Consider the following 21,480-nt stretch of genomic DNA (forward strand, 5'->3'; position numbering starts at 1 on the left):
ACCACTCTTCCTGATCATGCGCTTGCCTCCTAGAGAAATAATCACAGTGGAAATCTCAATTTTGTATCAGCCACAATGAGTCATACATACCATCGGCCCCCCTCTCTGTTGCAGAGTTGGGAGTCTCCTGATCTAGAAAAACACCAAGGTGCGGGACGGTGGGGGCTGGGAACAACTCAGCCCCGGTTGCTCTCAGTCGCTGAGTTCCTGTTGGCAGCCCTCGGGGCCAGGGCTGAGACAGCAGTCTCAGGGCCTCATCATCTCTGCAAGGGGTCCCTCAGAGGCTCTTCTAACCCCCTCCCCAGCCCTCAGGCCGAGTTGGCTTGGGCCCCGTGAGTGTTCTACCTTTATTGTAGGCACCCTGTCCCACAGGACAAAACCTCTCCTACATACGCTCAGCGCCACTGAGCCCCCCTTCTCCCCACATCACAGCCCAGCCTGGCTGAGGCTATGGCCAGTGGCTTTGTTTTAAGGCAACACCATATTTGGGGATGTCAGGAGTTACCTCTGAGGCCACTGAACCTTGATTCAGTGAGTCAGCTGCGACAGGCACCAGACCCCTCCCACATGGGATGGCTGTGTGACTTTGTTGCTGGGAGGGTCAATGGTCAGCACCAAGATGGCCAAGTGGATTATTTCCACTGTGATGGGCATTTGATCTTGAACAATATGGCCAGAGTCTAGAATCTTCTAAGCAAGGCCCCAGAGGCTACTACTTATTTAATTAGTTGGTTAATAGCAAAGATTAATTTTTCTATATACTTATTTTTTAAAGTATACTTTTCAACATACTCTTAAAAATCTCTTTTAGTTATATAATAAACTTAGTCTAAACCAGGGATTGGCAAACTATGGCTCACAAGCCAAATATTTTTTTTTTAATATTTCTTTATTTTTTTTTTAATTTTATTTTATTATATTGTGTTAATCACCATACAGTACATCCCCAGATTCCGATGCAAAGTTTGATGCTTCATTAGTTGCGTATTACACCCAGTGCACCATGCAATACGTGCCCTCCCTACTACCCATCACCAGGCTATCCCCTTCCCCCACCCCCTCCCCTCTGAAGTCCTCAGTTTGCCTCTCACAGTCCATAGTCTCTCATGTTTCATTCCCCCCTCTGATTACCCCCCTTTTCTTTATCCCTTTCTTCCCCTACCGATCCTCCTAGTTCTTATGTTCCATAGATGAGAGAAATCATATGATAATTGTCTTTCTCTGCTTGACTTATTTCACTTAGCATTATCTCCTCCAGTGCCGTCCATGTTGCAGCAAATGTTGAGAATTCGTTCTTTCTGATAGCTGAGTAATAATTCCATTGTATATATGGACCACAGCTTCTTAATCCAGTCATCTGTTGAAGGGCATCTCGGCTCCTTCCATGATTTGCACAAGCCAAATATTTTTATACCAGCTGTTTTTATACATAACGTTTTATTAGAACACAGCCATGCTCATTAATTACATATCATCCACAGCTGTATTTGCCCTAGGACAGCAGAACTGAATAGTGGCAGAAGAGACAGTATCGTCCCCAAAGCCTAAAATACTAACTATATGGCCCTTTACAGAAAAAGTTTGTCAACTCCTAGTCTCAAGCTATCAACTTATTCTTCAATTATTATGGAATAAACATAATAAACAACCACAAAACTGACTAAAGTATTGTTAGTAGGTAATATCTTTTTAAAGTTATGAAGTGTGATTACATGCTCTTTGTAAGTTGATGAATCCAAAAATTAAAAATAGAACTACCCTATGACCCAGCAATTGCACTACTAGGTATTTACCCAAAGGATACAAAAATATTGATTTGAAGGATACATGCACCCTGATGTTTATAGCATTATCAACAAATAGCCAAATTATGGAAAGAGTCCAAATGTCCATCAACTGATGAATGGATAAAGAAGATGTTGTGTATATATATATACAATGGAATACTACTCAGCCATCAAAAGGATGAAATCTTGTCATTTGCAATGACGTGGATGGAGCTAGAGTGTGTTATGCTAAGCAAAATAAGTCAGAGCAACACAAATACCATATGATTTTACTCATGTGGAATTTAAGAAACAAAACAGATGACCATTGGGGGGAAAAAAGAGAGAGAGGCAAACCATAAAACAGATTCTTAACTATAGGGAACAAACTGAGGGTTGCTGGAGGGGAGGTGGTGGGGGGATGGGCTAGATGGGTGATGGGTATTAAGGAGGGCACGTGTTGTGATGAGTACTGGGTGTTGTATGTAAGTGATGAATCACTGAATTCTACTCCTAAAACTAATATAACACTGTATGCTAAGTAACTAGAATTTAAATAAAAACTCAAAACAATAAATAAATAAAAGTAAAATGATGATTCAGTATAGATAAAACTAAATCCTCCCTAAGCCATCCTGCCAATGCCAATCCCCTATTCCCCAAAAGTAACTGCTATAACCAGTTTGGTATATTTATTGCCAGTCTCCTTTGCATTCACATACTCCTACATGTACTAATAAACTATGTGTGGTATTATTCTCATTCTGGTTTTCCACAACAAATTTTTCACATCCATATTCCATATGGAGACTTGCTATATCCATCTATAGCTCTACCTCAATAATTTTTTATATATTATATACAGAATATGTGCATTTTATTTTTTTCAGAGGTTTATGTTTATTTTTTTAGGGGAGGAGGGGCAGAAGGAGAGGGAGAGAGAGAATCTTTAGCAGGCTCCAGGCCCAGCGCAGAGCCCAATGTCGGGCTCCATCCTATGACCCTGAGATCATGACCTGAGCCAAAATTGAGAGTCGGACGCTTAACCGACTGAGCCACCCAGCACCCCAGAATATGTGCATTTTAATTTTCGGCACTATCGAATTGCCCCCCACAGTGCCTGTACCAATTTATAGTCCCCCCCCCGCAGAGGACGACAGTGACTGCTCCTCCACACCCCGATGTTTGCTATTCATGAAACATTTATTACTTTTCCAATTGGAGGAGTGAAAATGGTAACCCATTTGTAACGTATGTAGAGTCCCTGACTTCTAATGTGTTAGCCTGCCAGCGCTGCCTTCACCAAATACCGCACACTGGACAGCTTACACCCCAGACACTTTGTTCTCGCAGTGCTGGAGGCTAGAAGTTCAAGATCAAGGAGTCGGCAGGTTTCATTTCTTCTGAGGTCTGGCTGTGTCCTCCCATGGCTCTTTCTCTGCATGAGCCCACCCCTGGTATCTTGTCTTGTGTCCAAATTTTTCCTTCTTACACGGACATCAGTCGTACTGGATTGGGGCCCACACTAACGACCCCATCTGATCTTAATTGCCTCTTTAAAGGTGTACTTGGAGAGACAGTCACATTCTGCGATACTGGGGGATACACATCAACCCATAACAACTAGTGCAATTGGGCATATTTTTATATCATTCTTGGCCATTTTATTTCCTCTTCTTAATTGCCCATTCATAGCCTTAGCTCATTTTATATGGGGTTATCTTCTTCGACTCACTTGTAGGAGTCTAATATTTATTCTTGATGCTAACCCTTTGATATACATATAATGAATATTCCTGCTAAGTCTGTGACTTGTTATTTAACTTTGTTTACATCATGTTTTTAGTCAACAGAAGTATTTACTGTTATTGTTATTGCTATTATTTTGATTTACTTGGATTTATTAATTTTCTCCTTTACGGATTTTGTTCTTTGGGGCTTATTTAAGGAAGCCTTCTCAACCTCCCAAGATTATGATGATAATAAAGTATTAGCACACTTTCTTTTAATAACTTTATCACCTAAAACAAATAGGCCTTTAATCCTTTCTTCCAAATTAATTCTGCCCTTTCCCATTCATTTGAAAGTTGCCTCTATTGTGTACTAAATTCTCATTTTTACATGTCTGCTGCTGGATATTTTTTTAAAATTTATTTCCCATTCTAACATAGGAAATCTTATAGAGCCAACTTCTATTATAGTTTTACTAGTTCTAATTGATCTTTACTGTTATATACAAAATCTATTTTGTGTTTTGTTTTTTAAAGATTTATTTATTTATTTTAGATAGAGAGTGAGAGGGGGAAGGGGGAGAGGGAGAAAGAAACTCAAGCAGATTCTGCACTGAGCACGACATGGGGCTCGATCTCATCACCCTGAGGTCATGACCTGAACCAAAACCAAGAGTTGGATGCTTAACCAACTGAGCCACCCAGACACCCCAAAATCTGTTTTGTGTTTTGATATTTTGTCTGGTCACCTTACTGAATTCTCTTAATACTTGTAAAACTTTATCAGTTAATTCTGTTGGAATTTCTTGGTGGACAACCATATTATATATGTAAAATGAGTTTTGTTCTTTCCTTCCTCGCCTTTACAGAGTCAGATTTTTTTTTTTTTTTGGTCTTATTGTCTTTTCTTGGCCTTCCAGCACAACGCAGAGTACTAGTTATGACTGAGGATAATCTCAGGGCTGATGTATACAGTTGTAGGAGTTGTACACTGCACAATTCTAGGGATACCGTTCACAAAACCTTTGATGTCTAGGTATTTTTATGTTTCTGATTTTTGTTTTTAAAGATTTTATTTATTTATTTGTGAGAGTGTGGGGGAAAGAGAGTGAGTTGGGGGAGGAGCAGAGGGAGAGGGACAAGGAGATTCTGCACTGAGCAGGGAGCTGGATGTGGGGCTTAATCCCACAACCCATGAGATCATGACCTAAGCCAAAACCAAGAGCCAGACGCTTAACTTACTGAGCCTACCCAGACGCCCCAATGTTTCTGATTTTAATTCATTATTATTTCATGCTGTGAACTATTTCTTGGAGACTTCTCTATAGGACTCTTTGACATAGGAGTGTGTGGGGGACTCTTCTTGCTTACAGGGGCCTTCTAAATGCTAGGATTTGAAGGAGACTGGGAAGAGTTCCCTGCCACCCAACACCTGCTCATCCACCTGCCATATCTCCTAAACTTCTGTGAAACACTGAAATAACAATATCCAAATGAAAATTAACATAAAGATATACATCCAAATTCCTCATGTACTGTCTGAAACAATTCTCCTGGGTCTCTATGAATTCCAAACAAAGAGTCACACTCTGAAACCCTAGGTAGCAGGAACACTACAAACACTTGGAAGAGACAGGCAGTTGACTCAGAGGTCATCGTGCTCGGTTAAATATTGACAGATAGTACAGGGTGTACTTTTGACTTGGGCTGACACCAGATCTCAACCCTGATCTGTGTCTGGGAACAAATTTTCTGACCCCTTGGATCTGATGACTGCATCCTAGGAAGCACAAAGGCCAAATTGCATTTATGGCCACCTGAAGATAGCAGCTGACTGCTTGCTTGAATTTATGCAATGTGATGTTTCCTGTCTGAGTTTCCTCTGGGTGCCTGTCCCATGCCAGGGCCAAGGAGGGGGGACACTTGTGTTCACAATATTTGATCCATTTCAAAAAACTTTAAATATATGATCTCATTTTATCCCTGTGACTTTTGTGACAAAATGCAACTTACATAGTATGTAGTGTATCCCTTCACACTAGAGAAAGAATCAGAATCAAGGGAAAAGTTGTATCACTTGTTGCCTTTGTGACCGTGGACACGCAGCCCCAGAGTCTTCAGTCATAAAGGGGATAATAAGACTTCTCTGGCCCTGTTCAACCTCGCAGAGACCCTTCTCTGCAGACCTCACAGGCGCTCCCACCTGAGATGATGATCTGGCAATCACTTCATAAACAATAAAACCTGTACCATGAGTTAAAATTCGCCTTTTCCCTTCATTGAACAAAGCCAATAGTTTATAAGCTTCACCGTCAACTTCTTAGAAACTCAATTCTTTTTTTTTTTTTTATTTGATAGAGAGAGAGCAAGAGAGAGCGAGAGTGCGCACAAGCAGGGAGAGCGGCAGGCCTAGGAAGAGGGAGAAGCAGGCTTCCTGCTGAGCAGAACTCAATCCCAGGACCCTGGGATCATGACCTGAGCCAAAGGCAGACACTTAACTGACTGAGCCACCCAGTCGCCCCAGAAACTCAATTCTTTTATAATTTCCCTTTACCTGCTTTTTTCCCCTCTTTACCCTCTGGTCAGTTCTGACATATATACACACACATACACACATACATTTCTGATTTTATACACTTATGTAGATACATATATGTGTCTACATATATGTAGACATACTACATATAAAACATAATACTGCTGTTTCCAATAGTTCCTATCCCTAAAATCATGAGCTTTCTATAATTTCCCTCTCCACTTAGACTCCTTGCAGCTTCGACTCCAAGTTTCCCACTCTTGCCTCCCCATAATCTTGGTGACCTGGCTTCAAAGCTGTTTGATTTGGCTCATTTGAAGATTAAATATATATTTATCTCCTCCCCATACCCTTTCCCTGGGAAGGAGCTGTCTATCTCACCCCCAAACTCATATCGACTTTAAACAACAATTTACGATGCCAGTGATTTCACATGGTGTGTGATTACTTCCTCTATTTTCTCGAACCCTAAAAATGTTTGAATTGCCTTACCCTCTGCCTGCCACTTGGTCATCTTCTCCATCGTGTCCCTTTTGTGGACAGCTGATTTTCGGTCTGGGTTAGCTGGATTTCATAGGTCCTTGCTACTCCAAGTGGGGAGGCAGACCACAGGCGCCAGCAGCCTCCGGGACCCACCCCAGACCCAGGGCTTGGAACGTGCATTTAACAAAGCTCCCCCGATGATCTGTTTGCACGTTAACATTGAAGAATCCCGATCTTAGATTATAAGCACGTGCTCTGAGTTACCTGGTGCGGATTCTGAAGCAAACAGCAATCTTAACTGTCATGGAGATTCCGATGTGGTTGTAAAGCTAAGGTCCTCCAAGCTCCAGTGCAGCTTGATTGTGACCTGGTTATCTTTTTATTCATTACTCTAGTGCTTTGAACCACTGTTGCTCCTTCTTTCCTTTGCTTCTTTAACTACTTTCCTCCAGCTTCGTCTCTGCCTCCTGGCCGTCTGCTTCCTCGCAGCCCCACCTGGCACCTGGCTCCACGGGCTGCCTTCTCTGTGGGCGTTAGGGCTGCCCAGGCGAAGCGGGACTGAGATATGTGGCCACTCGCTTCAGTCTAATATTTTGGCTTCCCTTTTAATATTCTTTAAATATCTGATTAACATTTATTTAGTGACAAGTGATGGTATTTTTTTAAATCGTGGTAAAATACACATAACATAAAATTTACCATCTTAGCCATTTTTAAGTGTAGGGTTCAGTAATATTAAGTATACTTAGATTGCTGTGCAACTGATCTCCAGACCTTTTTCATCTTGTAAAACTGAAACTCTACCCATTAAACAACAACTCCTTATTACTCTCTCACCCCGGGCCCTGGCAGCCACTCTCCTACCTTTTAAAACTTTATTGAGAAGTAACTACAAATATAGTTGTATATATTTAAAATGTACAATGTGGGGTGTACACGTGGGTGGTTCAGTCAGTTAAGCATCTGCCTTCAGCTCAGGTCATGATCTCGGGTTCCTGGGATCGAGTCCCACATCAGGTCTCGGCTCAGCGGGGAGTCTGCTTCTCCCTCTCCCTTTCTCTCTCTCTCTCAAATAAATAATACCAAAAAAAGTACAATGTGATGATTTGATAGACATATATATTTTAGAATGATTACCAACGTCAAAATAACTCATCACCCCACACAGTAGACCTAGTAACTGTGTGTGTGTGTGTGAGAAGAATGCTTAATTTCTACCCCCAGCAACTTTCCAATAAACAATATTACTAGCTGATTAACTATGTTAGCAATACTGTATTATCAACTCTAATGACTGTACATTGCCACCATTTGACTTCGTGTTTCTATGAGTTTAACTGCTCTAGGTACCTACAACCGAAATCATATAGTACTTGTCCTTTTGTGATGGGATTTTTCATTAGCATAATGTCCTCAAGGTTCACCTGTGTTGTAGTATGTGCTAGAATTTCCTTCCTTTTCAAAGCTGATAAAATTACATTATATGTGTATACCCGTTATCATTTGGTGGCCAATTTGGTTGCTTCCATCTTCTGGCTGTTGTGAATAATGGTGCTGTGAACATGGGTGTGCAAATACCTCTTCAAGACCCTGCTTTCAATCCAGAAGTAGAATTGCTGGATCATATGGTTTTATTTTTAAATTTTTGAGGACCCACCATCCTGTTTTCCACAGTGGCTGTGCCATTTTGCCTTCCCACCAGCAGTGCTTGAGGATTCTAATTTCTCCACATCCTCGTCAGCACATGTTATTTTCTGTTTCGGTGACAGCAGCCCCCCAGTTGGTGTAGAGTGAGGCCTCATTGCATTTCTCTAATGATTAGTGATGTTGAGCATCTTTTCATATATTTATTGGCAAGTGATGCTTTTTTAATGCAAAATGTGTATCATTTTCTTCATGGCCAAAATAAGTAATTTATTCTGTGCCATTTTCCAAGCCAGACAACTTCTTAGAAGGGATGTTTAAGTGTTTAGGTAATAAAATAGTCTACTCCCTGCCTGCAAACAGCCCTGCACCGCACATTATTCTGTTTCTGGGTCTGTCTGCTGATTTTCGCAGGCTACTCAGGGTTGTCAGAGGCTTATCCTCAGGTGGCTGGCTGGAGTGGCCCAGTGTGACAGGCATAGGAGTGCCCCTGGTCACTCCACAGAGACTAGTCTACACTGTCAAGGAGCATAGGAAAGGAAACAATTGATGGTTTACTTCGTTTCTGAGTTATTCCAGCAATGTTTTGATACCCTTTGAATACGGTGACTCCCAAGGCAGCAGCTCAGCCCGTCAGCCCTTTAAGTTGGCTCTGTCTGTATATCTGACATCCAGTAGCACTAGGAGAGGGTCTCAGTGGGTCGGTGGATCACTTGTCCCTTACAGCAGTCACACCATCCTCACAGGCCTGCAGAGCCTGGTCCAGCCAGGAGCCCCCCTGAGGGTGGCCGTGGGTAGGGCAGGTCGACTGAATGTCCTCTTCCCACAAGGTCAGGCTCGGTGAATTTCTGAGTCTCCTTTAGGAGGACAGAGATGGGAGGCTATGCATTCTTGTCTGCCACGCCAGTTCTTCTCATGTAATTGTCTCACAAATGTTGGCATTTTATCTGACACATCCTGTCTTCTGATGTGAGGGGACAAGGGAGGGGGGGGTAATGCTTTTTTCTATCAAAAGCTTTCCTTGATCTCTGTGCTTAAAAAAAAAAAAAAAACCCCGTTGTTTGATGGGTCTCTTTTCAAAGCCCCAGATCTCACTGGAACTCCCACCTTGCTGCCGACCCTAGCCAAAGCCCGCTCTTCCCCCTTCACAGTGGCCAGATAGAAAAAGAAGCCTCAGTCCTTGTCACTGAAGAAGATTAAAGAGTTAACAGTGCAGCAGAGAGGCAGGACAGGGTCAACCTCAGGTGAGGCAGTCCTGCTCTGCCTGATCAGTGGAAGGGGCTTCTCTGAAGACTTCCTTTTGCCATGTTTGTCAAGGCGTTTGGCATCGGGCTGCCACACAGAGGAGACTGAGCAGGCAAGGCTCTGTCGGCCAGTCTGAGACGTGATCTCTCCTGGAGATTCCAGCGGCTTGTGCCCCTTCGTTGACAGGTACAGCGGAACCAGAGCAGACATTGATTCTAGCGAATGAAGCTTAGGCCTCTGGGCCCCTTCCGTACATGGGCTCCCTCCCACAATTGAATGCTTTTGTAACATTTTCAAAAGTAAGATATTCAAGCATGGTTGTTTTTGGATGGTTTCTACTCCACTGTTCTGTTTTCCCTAAAGTCAGGTGTTGGTGGAATGGCCATGGGCTCACTGGAGATGGGGTTAGGGTACATGCAGTTGAGTATGCATATGGTGGCGGTTACTTGCATGTGGAGTTACCGCTAACCACCCTGTGTAGCAACGGATCCCAGGAATGCCCAGCTCTGCTGCTCGTCCACCGTCCTTGCAGGTGGCAGCACAGGCTAAAGGAGGGGAATGAGGTTTGAAATGTGTGGAGCCAGAACCTAGGCCACGGAAAATTCTTCCTAATATGAAGTCTTATATGAAAGAATCTTGATAGAGGTTTTCTTATGTTTGACAACAGTCCTCAGCTAGAAGTGAAGATGAAAATGTTCCCGTTATCATAATAAAAAGCAAATTTTGGTCAATGATACTGGACGAAAAACTTCATTATCTTTCGGTTCTTCATATGCAAAATGACATTACCATATCATTGTTATATGAGGGGAATAATTTGTTTTCTACTGCTGCTGCCATATTACCACAAACTAGGTGGCTTAATACAAAATTTATTACCTTATAGTTCTACATGTCAGAGGTCCAAAGTCAGTATCACTGGGGAGAAACCAAGATGTTGTCAGGCTGGTGCCTCCTGGAAGGTCTAGGGGAGAATCTGTTTCCTGCCTTTTCCAGCTTCTAGAGACTGCCTGGATTCCTAGGTTCATGGCCCCTTCCTCCATCTTCAAAGCCAGTAACGTAGCATCTGACCACTTTTCCATTATCACATCTCCTTCTCTGACCAGACCTAGGAGAGTTTCTCTGATTCTCAAGGTCTGTTTCGTCAATCACATCTGTAAATGACCCTTTTGCCATATAAGGAAACACATTTACATGTCCTAGTGATTAGGATGTGAATATCTCTGGCAGCCAGTATTCTGTCTCCCACAAAGGACAATATTAATAGTTGTAATTTTTTGTGATTTCTTTTCTCAATCTTTCTCACAAGTACATCTTCTCTTTGGTACCTAATTCTGTGTTTGCAATGTGCGTTCTTTTTCTTGAAGAAGACCCCTCCAATTGTACAAGCTGCAGACCTCACATAAGCTGACTCATGGCACCTCTACTTGCCCATTGACTAAGTCAAGAACTTAATGAAATTTCTCCCGCACCAGCTGGCTGGGTGTGCTGTTGGCTGGGGTGGTTCTGCTCACTGGCCAGCAAGGGAGCTGGGCAAGAGCCTAAGAGGAGAGTGCCTGTGTCTCACTCAGTGACTCTGGAGAATCACAGAGCAAAGTGCAGCGTGCCCATGTACTGTAAGGGATGCTCCGATGAACGCCAAGCTCTGTGGGTGCACGTTGTGGGGGGGAGGTGGGGGAGCCCCTGAACCGTTGCACTGGGAGCTCAGTAAATGTCCTGCTTTGGCAACTGCCACAATGCTTTTTGGTTCAGCCAGTCTGCTCTTTCTGCCTTGCGGCTCCAAGACGATCATGGCTGGCTTTCTCTCTGGGATTCTTTTCTGGCCCCAGGATTAACCAAAGTCTCTCTTCTCTCCTGCTGTCTTATGAAAAACACCCATCATTGGAGTCTCCCTTTGGCCATTTACTCTCTCCTCTCCATGTCTTCATGCCCCCCCCCACCTCACCACCTGTGCCACTGGTCATGCGGGTCCCTGAACTTCCTTCTCTCTGCTCTTGATTCTTCCTCAACGACAATCTCCACTCTCACTTCCTTAATGTTGTCTCTTTCCCAAATCTACTTCGGCACCCAGGTGAGGGTGTCTGTCCTGCTCTTTCCCCTTCTAGCATTTTCCTCTTCCTGCTCTGGTGAGAATTTTCTCCACCTCCAGACATCTCTGCTAAACTTGGCAACCCAACAGGCAACATCATGGGCTTTCTACTGGGCATTTCCTTCTTCCCTGCACACAAAGACAGCTGCTTCCCACGTCTATACCCGGTATCTGGCCTGGATGTATCCACAGCATGGCTCACGATGTTCTCACACACAGTCTCTCAATAACTGACTCCAAGGGTCACTAGTGGATGGCTTCCCACCCCCCCTCTTCCCCAAAGTAGACTCTCTTCTCGGCACCTCCTTTTCACACATTCCTTCTGCTGGGGAGGAGCATGAATATTCACACACTTTTCTGATTTTCTTGGTCTTTTGTCATGATCAGCCATCTACCCCATACCATCCAGGTCGTGTAAACACTCACGCCTAGTGTGCTGCCTCTCACAGCTCAATCCCCCTTGATCAGCAGGTGCCAGGTCTGTGGATAGGGTCTCATTTGGCCTCCTTTTGGAGCCTGAAGCTGCTCAACCAGCACCATGCAGGTGCTCTGCAAGGGTGTCTGTGTGAGCCTCCTGTAGCCACTGTCCTCCACGGTCAAAGCCCACCCAGGGACCATGCAGTTCTCATCCTCCAAGGCTGCCTCTGCAGTCCTTCCCCAGCTCCTGGGCAGCCCGGAGTCCTCCCCCGGCCCCACTTGGGGATCCTGGCTCCTTCCATAGCAGAAACTTAACTCCACGTTTCCTTTAGAATTTCCCTCCATTATCACCCTGGGATGCACCACTCACCTTCCTTTCTTTCTCCCCAAGTTCAGACATGTCCTCCCTGCAGTGCATGTTCTCCAGCATGCTCAGATTACCAAGCTCGGTGAGGAACAGGTGCGACCATCAGAGCAAGCCCAGCTGGATTCAGTTAAAACTGCATGTTTAATTAGTCTTATTAAATTCACATGTACAAGAGATGTGGCTGGCACATACCAGGCACCCAGGCACAGTCATTTTCCTGTCCATAGGGCACCATGGTGGCAGGATTGATGTAAGGGGGGAGTAGGGTAGAACTGCAGGCATCAGCTGGCACCCCCATCCACCCCAGGTCAGCTCTAACAGAACTCTAGGAGTTCTGTTTCCATGATCTCTTGCCACGTAATAAGCCTCCCCAAAATTTATGGATTAAACCAGCCACCATTTTATTTTCTGCCATGATTCTGTGTTGACAGAGCTCAGCTAGGAGTCCTGCTCCATGGCATCAGTTGGATGCTTACCTGGGCTGGGACGTCCATGAGGGCTTGCTCACTTGTCTGGAGCTTGGTGGGGAGGGCTGGAGCACTGGCACATATGGGCCTTTCTCATCTTGTCCTCTCAGGGCTTTCCCTCTTGACACGGCCTCTCTACATGGTCCTTTTGGGTGGTCACCCCAGCAGCATAGCTAAACTTCCTCACACAGTAGGTTAGGGCTCGCCCAAAGGGCAGAAGCAGAAGCTACCAGGCCTTCTTGTGGCTTTGGCCCACAACTGACACAGTGTCATTTCCCCACAGTTGGTTCTCCACAGTTCTATCGGTCACAGGCCATCCCAGATTCCTCGTGCGAGAGGACAGCACTAGGGTGTGGATCCCAGGAGGTGTGGTTTGCTGGAAGCTGACTTCGGAGCAAAGCTGTCATGGGTTCTCCAACTGCGGCTTCATAAGGATATGAGAGAATGAACTACAGAATGTACCAGATCTGTTTACTTAACAGTAAACTTAGGCAAAACAAAGTAAAAGTTACACAAATGCTATGAGGTGAGACTCTGGCATTAATCCTAATACCTCCTCATTACAGAGTTGGAGAATGTATCAGTCAGACACAGTGTAAGTAAACATCTCCTCCCCTTTGTCCTTTGGCAGACAATTCTTTGCATTTTGAATTCTGCTGTTAAGTTGTTTCTGCTGGCTCTTGCTTATGGTGCCATGTTGGTGTTTGCTTCATGATTTGCTCATATTTCTTGAAAATTACTTGCGTGATTCTTTGTGCCTTGGTGGAAAGTTCCCCTAAAGAGCAGGAGTGTGTCTGCTTCTGTGGGTGTCCGGGAGCACTGCCCACTCAAGATCTCTTTACATCAAATCCGTAGCTTCAGATTTTTGGGAACACTCTAAGTATGCATTTTGTTTGCAAGCCCACATGAGGTCAGGATTATGATTTGAAAAATCAGGGGGGATTCCCCCCACATCTGTTCAGTTCAAGTTTCCCAGTCAGCATATTTTATATGCAGTTTTCTGGAGGGGCAGTGTTGCAGACAGATTAATTTCTAATTCATATTTACAGGCAAAACTGTTTGCTTTCATCTATCATGCTGCTGGAAATAGAAACTTTTGTGTTGAAATTTTACTAAAAGTTTTATTTGGGGTTAAGAAAAGGCAACAACATCTGTGGTGTGGTGGCCCTGGGCAATCAGTGCCCAGAGGCTTTCGGGAGGCATCATGAACAGGACAGCTCCCCATTTCTGCTCACCATCCTCCGTGCTCATTCCAAGTATAGAGTTCAAGGCATATTGTCAAAGTGAACGTTCCCCAGGGCAAGCATCTCAAACACAAGTCTACTAAACGGCTGCCAGTTCTTTGATTACACACTTATGCCCCAGCTTGACTGGGATGTGGGCCACTATCTTCCAGCATCCTGGGAGTGTGGCTCCTCTCTCCCCATTTGCTTGGTTACCCTTTCTTCCCAGGCTTTTCAGCTTTCTCTGGGAGCTTGGGCCACCACATGCCTGAGAGGCTGTCTCCCCTAGATCTCCCCATTCCCAGAACCATCTCCAACAAGCGGCCTGTCCCCTGGGCCTCTGACCAGGTCATGGGCTAATCTCAGTCCATTCAAGAATTGCTTCTGTGACCTCACCCAGGCAGCCCTTTCTTTTTCCTTCTCATTTCTTCCTCGTAACCTTCTCTTGCCATGTTCTTGTTCACATGTGTTCCTGAAAGGCCCTATTATTACATACACACAGCCAGTGTGACATCTCTCCCGATAACGAGTCTAACCCCACCCCCAGTTCTCCCATGGTTCAGCTCTTGGGTCTGCAGAACCGAATGTGAGCGCCTCATAGGGAGGAATGTCTCAGCATATCCTTGTACAGCCCCTTCAGTCCCTGTGGTTTTTTTCACTTCTAGACCAAGAGGCCTGGAAGCAAACCTGGAGGTGAGACCTGGAGAAAGCTGGAACCATGCTGACCCTGTGTCCTACAAAGAAGCAGATTCAGCTCCCGGAAAGCCAGGCATCAGTGCAGATGAGGGAGATGGGGGTCTCCAAATCTGCCGTGTATGCGGGGATAAGGCGACTGGTTACCACTTCAATGTCATGACATGTGAAGGATGCAAGGGCTTTTTCAGGTAGAGTCACCTTCCAGCCTTCACCCACCTGCCACCCTGACACACTGGGTCACGTCTAACAAGTTCTGCCACTAGCCCACTGGGCACTGCTTCAGGGCCTCGGCTTGACCTATTCCTGGGTTCAGAATGTGGGGCAGTGGCCAATTCAAAAGCCTCCTACTGTTTCAGGAGAGCCATGAATATCTCAGAGGATTTTTTATCTTCCATCTTCCTATCTTACCTGGGAAAGGGCCCCTTCCATTAAGATATCCCTTTTGTTTCTCCATGTATTCTTGAATAAAATGGAAAATCAGTTCATAAAAGAGGAAAGAATTTGAAAAGCCAAAACGCAAGTGCTCAAATCAGCTTCAGGGGGTGGTGGTTAAGCAAAGAATGGCATAAAATAAAAGAAGAATAGGACAAAACAGTATCATCTAGAAACAGGCAAACAGGGAGGTAAAAAAATTAAGGACTGAAAAGTACCAGCTCACAGGAAGACAGACCTGCACAGAAGGGTTCACATTGTCCAAATGAAGACCAAAGCCCAATGCAGGGCTCAGATCAAGAGGAAAAGAAGCTGGCCAGAAAAGGAGGAAAGCAGAGAAAGAATGTGTGAGGAGTTGGCAGTCTTCCCTCAGAGAGGGCCGGGTATGCGGAGAGCAGCTCCCACCTAGGGGCCCACTTGAGACCCTCAGGAGGTCCGGGGGCAGCCAGCATGACTTGGCCGTCTGCAGAGTTCTTGGTGCCTGGACATGTGACTGGAAATGTACCCTAGAGCCAGGACCCACCCTACAATGCCTAAGTTGGGCTGCCAGTCAGCACGTGGGGGGTCAAACCCACAGGAGGACCTCCAGGGAGGCACTGCAGCAGCTGGGCGCCTCCTAAGTGAAGAAGCCCCCGCTTTGGGGCTGATGTGGCGAAGCTTGAGCTGCTCTCCGGTCCCACGGGGTTCGGCGGCACTAGTGCAGGTCTAAAAGCAACCACGTCGGTGGCCACGTTCCAGCAAGAGATGAACATCTGTGTCGTGTGGAGTACAACAGGGTCCAGAGACAAGTGTAGCTTGGAGCCCCCACCCCACCCCCAGCCTAGGAAGCCCAGGTGTTCCCCGAACCTTACTTTCGCTCTTTGTTTTCTCGTAGGAGAGCCATGAAACGCAACACCCGGCTGAGGTGTCCCTTCCGGAAGGGCACCTGCGAAATCACACGGAAGACCCGGCGCCAATGCCAGGCCTGCCGCCTCCGCAAGTGCCTGGAGAGCGGCATGAAGAAGGAGAGTGAGCAGCGGAAGTGCCCTGGGCGGGCACGGGCGCGGGCTGGGGCGCATGCGCGGCTTGGGGCGCAGGCGCACCGTGAGCCTGGGACAGGTGTACCGGAGCTCAAGTAGGAAGGAAGCGTGGGGACGTGTATGCGCACGTGTGCAGACACGCACAGGGACCTCTGTCAGCATGTGGCCTGTGTGCAACAGGGTGACTCAGGGAGGAGAGCTTGTGGGCCGCACGCACAAGCTGCCCGCCACACAACCACGGGCCCATCCCGGAGGGACTTGACAGATGCCGGTGCATCTTTATTCTCTGCTCCGGGAGGTGTGGTTGGCATCTCAGGCTCTTTTTCCTCCGCAGATGCCCCTGCGTGGTTCTTTATGTCGCCGTCATAATTGTCCTAATGGTGGTTTAGCCAAATTGGACGAGGTGAACTGGGGAGAAGGAAGCCAGAGACACGTGGTGTGATACGACCCCCAACCTTCCAGCAGCTAGTGCCCATCAGCCTCCCAAACGTGGTGTCCTACAGAGGAGCCATTTGCAGACAGACGACAGGTGACATAGGATGCTCTCATTCTACCTGTCGATCTCTGGTGTACACTTATGCTCCCAGGTCACTCTGAGATTAAAGCTGATGGGGAAAAGGCTGGAAGCTTCCAGTGCATATTTGTGTCCATGGATCACAGAGTGGGCAGCCTCTTTCAGGGGACAAGTTCCCTGGGCGCGTGGACAGAGGGCCTTTCCTGCAGGCCAGCTCAGAGTCAGGCCCTCACCTGGCTGTCCCTGCTGTTCCTCGTACCAACCCCCACCTCTTTGCTCAGCACATGTAAGCAGGTTCCAAAAATCCAAGAAAGACCCTAAGGCTCCAGGCTACATAGGAAGTGGCTGGAGTAGATATTTCTTGCTAAGCAGTAGCCCCAGCTCTCTAGGGTCTTGGAGACCCAGATGCCTTGTGGGAGTGGGCTCTGAGGAGTCTGGCTGGTATCTAATCCACCAAAGAAGATTACTATCAGGTGCCGCTGACTGACCACTTACCATGTGCCTGGAGCTCAGCTAGGCACACCATGCCTCATTGTGGCAGCAGCGTGAGGGGAGCACTGTCGCTCCAGATTACGAAGAAGGAAACTGAAGCCTGGAGAGGTTAAGGAGCTTGCTCAAGGTCACTGCTAGAGAGTGGCAAAGCTGTCACTCAAAACCAGCACCTTTTGACAAAGTTGTCACAAAAACCACTGCCTCGGGCAGCACACCAGCTGCACCTCGTTCTCTGTCCTTAACCCAGGGTTTCTCCAGGGGAGCCCACAGTCTAGGAGAGGGTGCACACCAGCTGCACCTCGTTCTCTGTCCTTAACCCAGGGTTTCTCCAGGGGAGCCCACAGTCTAGGACAGGGTACACACCAGCTGCACCTCATTCTCGTCCTTAACCCAGGGTTTCTCCAGGGGAGCCCACGGTCTAGGACAGGGTGGGTTTTTTTGTCACCAGCACGTCCCCTCCTGCTGCCTGGGGAGGGTCACCAGGTGCAGCCAAGCTCCTGCAGGTGCTTGAGCCTGCTCCCGGCTGTCGCTGCAGTGATCATGTCCGATGCGGCTGTGGAGCAGAGGCGGGCTCTGATCAGGAGGAAAAAGAGAGAACAGATGGACACCCAGCTGGTGGGAGCCAAGGGTCTGACTGAGGAGCAGCAGACAATGATCAGAGAGCTGATGGATGCTCAGACGAGAACCTTCGACACCACCTTCTCCAATTTCAAGAATTTCCGGGTATGAGGCTTTCCCGAGTTGGCTCAGCCATTATGCTAGCTCCTCAAAACCCCAGTCTCATTCCCAGGGGTTCTCAAAGAGTGGCCCCAGTCCACACAGCAGCAGGGGCCCTGGGAAATTGTTAGAAATGCCAGTTCTCGGATCACTCTAGACCTGCCGCATCAGAAACACTGACCGTGGGGCCCAGCAGGTGGTGTTTGGACAAGAACCCCTGGGCGATTCTGACACATGCTCAGGTTTGAGAATCTCTGCTCTCTCCCTCCATGGCAGGTAGCAAGTGGAGCTGAGCCAGAAACAGAGTTTTGGAAGCTGAGTTACTCCAGGGTAGTCGGCCTTCAGGGCTTTGTGAGGACAGGGTCAGGACCTGTTGGGCGTCTGGCATTTGTGAACGGAGACACATTTGTCATCTCGGCAACGATAGCCGTATCTTATGCCGGTGCTCTCTTCCTGCTTTCTGCTCACAGGCATGCAGGTGACCAGTTCCACTCAGAGAGCTGGCAGCCAGTGACCCCAGAAGTCTGTTCTTTCCATCCGTGGCTCCCACAACCTCCTTTTTAAGTCAGGGATGCTTGGGACACACCCATAGGTGGAGACACCTTACATTCCACTGGGCAGAGAGCAAACCCATTTCTGACCAGGCAGAGATGCGAGGGAATGTTGATGCACAGATCCAGAAAGTGCACTACTTGACGTGTGTGTGTGCGTGCGCACACGCATGCGTGTGTGTCTGAGTGTGCATGCGTGTGCGTGCGCTCGTGTGTATGCCTGCACTCGTGCATCTGCTCAGGTTGCAGCAGTGGCCTGTGTAGGAACCTGTTTGGGAGAATACATGCCGTCTCTCCTGTCCCCTCTCCACCTCCCGGCTCCTGTCTCAGCTGCCAGAAGCGCTCAGCAGTGGTGGCGAGGTTCCGGAATCTCTGCAGACTCCAGTGGGGGAAGAAGCTGCCAAGTGGAGCCAGATCAGGGAAGACCTGTGCTCACTGAAGGTCTCTCTGCGGCTGCGGGCAGAAGATGGCAGCGTCTGGAACTACAAACCCCAGGCTGACAGCTGCGGGAGAGAGATCTTCTCCCTGCTGCCCCACATGGCTGACATGTCAACCTACATGTTCAAAGGCATCATCAACTTTGCCAAAGTCATCTCCCACTTCAGGTAGGACACAGTGGCTGGCTGGATGGGTGTGGAGCGGAGCAGGCTGTGGCCAGCAGGTGCAAAGGGTCTAGGGTGCATTCCCCTAAATCTGGGAGATATTGGTGCCAAAAGACGCTCCTTTATCTCTACCTACCCTGCCGCGTCAGGGTAGCTGGTGCTGCTGGGGAGTGGAGCCCTGGCTGTAGGCTCATTAGCTCGGGCCTGCCACGTAAGCCATCTGTGCCCGGCCTCTGCGTCTGCTGATGATGCCCAGCTGCAAGGCTGTTGTATGAGATGAGAAAACATCTTGGGAACGTCCGGCACATACACGATGGACATTCAGATAGTGAACCTCTTTCCTGTTTTCCTGCAGAAGGGCAGGAATCACAAGTTGACAGTTCCAGAGCAAAGAAGGAGTAGGAAGGACAGGGAAGAAGTCCAGAGGGAGAAGGGGAGAGACAGGAGTAGACTCAAAGAGAAGGTTGTGAAGGGTCCTGAGAACCAAAGGTTGGGCTCCTGAGACCTGGGTGTGGGGGCCACGATGGGCGGCTGGAGTTGGCAGGAACCCCAGGACCTGTGGCGTGGTGGCAGCCATAGATAGCCCCATGATACGTAGTCTGCCTGGAATGGACATGGCCATGGTATATTTTTCCTGGGTCTGGCCACTGGCCTTGCCAGGCCTGGACAGGTACAGCTGAATCACACACACAAGGAACCCCTGATTCCATCAGTAGACAGAGGGCAGGTTATAGTCCAGGAGCCCACAGTTGCCCTGTGACACGCAGGCCTTATTTAATGGGGTGAGGGTGGCCACGGGTCAGATGGTAGCAAATTAGGTCAAGGCAGTAAGAGAAGGCCTGCTTACGTGTGTGGATCTTGGCAGATTCCCCCTGACATCCGATGACCCACAGTGTAACATCAAGGTGTGAGGTTACTTGCATTTCTTATGAGCGCAGTTGTGAGCACAATGCTTCTGGAGGTATGCATTACCATTGCCTTCATTCTACAAGTAGGAAACAGGTTCACCGAGGTCAAGGAACTTGCACAGGGTCGCAGTTCATCAGAGGGGCCAGATTTGGAAGCAGGGAGCACAGAGTTCCAAGCCAGCTACCCGCCAGGTCCTGAGCCAGGCGCTGGGAAACCTGAGAGAATTAGATCAACTTCCTGAGATTATGGATCTGAATGGAGAGTGGGTGGTGCAGAAAACAAGGGACCAAATTTCCAAGGAGACCAAAGCCAGGCAGAGGGCCCCTCAAGAGCCAGCCTCAATGTCCTCCTTCTGGGCTCCTACTGGGAATACCCCTCAGTGGGGAGTCGGGCCTCTCAGATTGGGAGGGGGCTCAGCCTAACCATGAATGTCAGAGGTAGCCACTGTGGCTAGTCCTTAGTGCCTGGAGAGGGGGTTCACGGCATCCGGGCTCTGGAGAGAAGCAGTAGAATTATTAAATCCAAAACAGACGGCAGGAAGCAGCTATGCCTTCAGCGTGGACCTCCTGCCAAGGGAGTGGCACCTGAGGAAGGACTTCTGGGACGTGCAAAGACAGTGTGGCTTGAAGGACCAGCAGGGTTTACTTAAGGGTAGCTAAAGGGGCAGTCATCCCAAGTGGGGACATCGAGGCAGAAAGTAGGAGGCTGGGGACCAGGAGCCAAGGCATGCACCGTGGGCCAGAGGCTGTGTGGGGAGTTGGAGGAGATGGGGGTGCCATGCTGTGCTGGCAGTGCGGACCCCCCCCCCCCGCCCCCGTGGCAGCAGGCGCCTAGAGGGAGGGGGCGGGGAGGAGCAGCCTGCCTGGCTGCTGTGAGGGGAGGCATTGGAGGCGATCTGAAAGCCACTGCAGCCCGCTCCCGCCCCCCACCCCAGCCCCATTTCTGGATATGGGAGGGGGCTGGCCTGTAGCACCCCGCGTGGAAGCTGGCACCCCCCCATCCTTGCCACCAGGGACTTGCCCATCGAGGACCAGATCTCCCTGCTAAAGGGGGCCACCTTTGAGCTGTGCCAGCTGAGATTCAACACGGTGTTCAATGCAGAGACGGGAACCTGGGAGTGTGGCCGGCTGTCCTACTGCCTGGAAGACCCCGCAGGTGCCCACGAGAGGCCTGCCGGCCCCGGCGGAGGGAGGCAAACACACGCGTGGAGGGAGGAGAGGAGCCACACCAGGATATGCGGGTCCTGGGGTTGCAGGGCGGAGACTGGGCAATGGGAAAAAAGACCCCCTTGAGGGAAGGCTGAGAAGTTGGCCCCTCCATCCTACACCCACATACAGGTGGCTTCCAGCAGCTTCTCCTGGAGCCCATGCTGAAGTTCCACTACAGGCTGAAGAAGCTGCAGCTTCATCAGGAGGAATACGTGCTGATGCAGGCCATCTCCCTCTTCTCCCCGGGTGAGGACCCCACCTGTCCTGCCTGGCCACTCCCTTCCCCCTGGCCCCTGCCCCTGGCTTGCTTGCACCCCCTCAGCTGTAGCTGGAGGAGGCGGCAGGCCCACCCCTGCCCTCCCCAGGGAAGGGC

The 21,480-nt window shown here is 48.3% G+C and overlaps 1 protein-coding gene across 5 annotated transcripts in view; it reads left to right on the forward strand.

Moving 5' to 3' along the window:
- The window catches only part of NR1I2 (nuclear receptor subfamily 1 group I member 2), a 28,423-nt gene that overhangs the window by 2,567 nt on the left and 4,376 nt on the right, over positions 1 to 21,480 (forward strand). For 2 of the 5 annotated variants that reach the window (XM_034659061.1, XM_034659068.1), the window contains 7 exons: positions 13,028 to 13,339; positions 14,633 to 14,851; positions 15,970 to 16,103; positions 17,656 to 17,843; positions 18,719 to 18,993; positions 20,912 to 21,054; positions 21,237 to 21,353. In XM_034659061.1, coding sequence (XP_034514952.1) covers positions 13,320 to 13,339; positions 14,633 to 14,851; positions 15,970 to 16,103; positions 17,656 to 17,843; positions 18,719 to 18,993; positions 20,912 to 21,054; positions 21,237 to 21,353 — 1,096 coding nt within the window. In that variant the 5' untranslated portion in view covers positions 13,028 to 13,319. The remainder of the gene's footprint in view (positions 1 to 13,027; positions 13,340 to 14,632; positions 14,852 to 15,969; positions 16,104 to 17,655; positions 17,844 to 18,718; positions 18,994 to 20,911; positions 21,055 to 21,236; positions 21,354 to 21,480) is intronic. The other 3 variants (XM_019795306.2, XM_034659073.1, XM_034659067.1) reach the window with 2 other exon arrangements.

The sequence above is a fragment of the Ailuropoda melanoleuca genome, chromosome 1, assembly GCF_002007445.2.
Source record: "Ailuropoda melanoleuca isolate Jingjing chromosome 1, ASM200744v2, whole genome shotgun sequence".
NCBI lineage: Eukaryota > Metazoa > Chordata > Mammalia > Carnivora > Ursidae > Ailuropoda > Ailuropoda melanoleuca.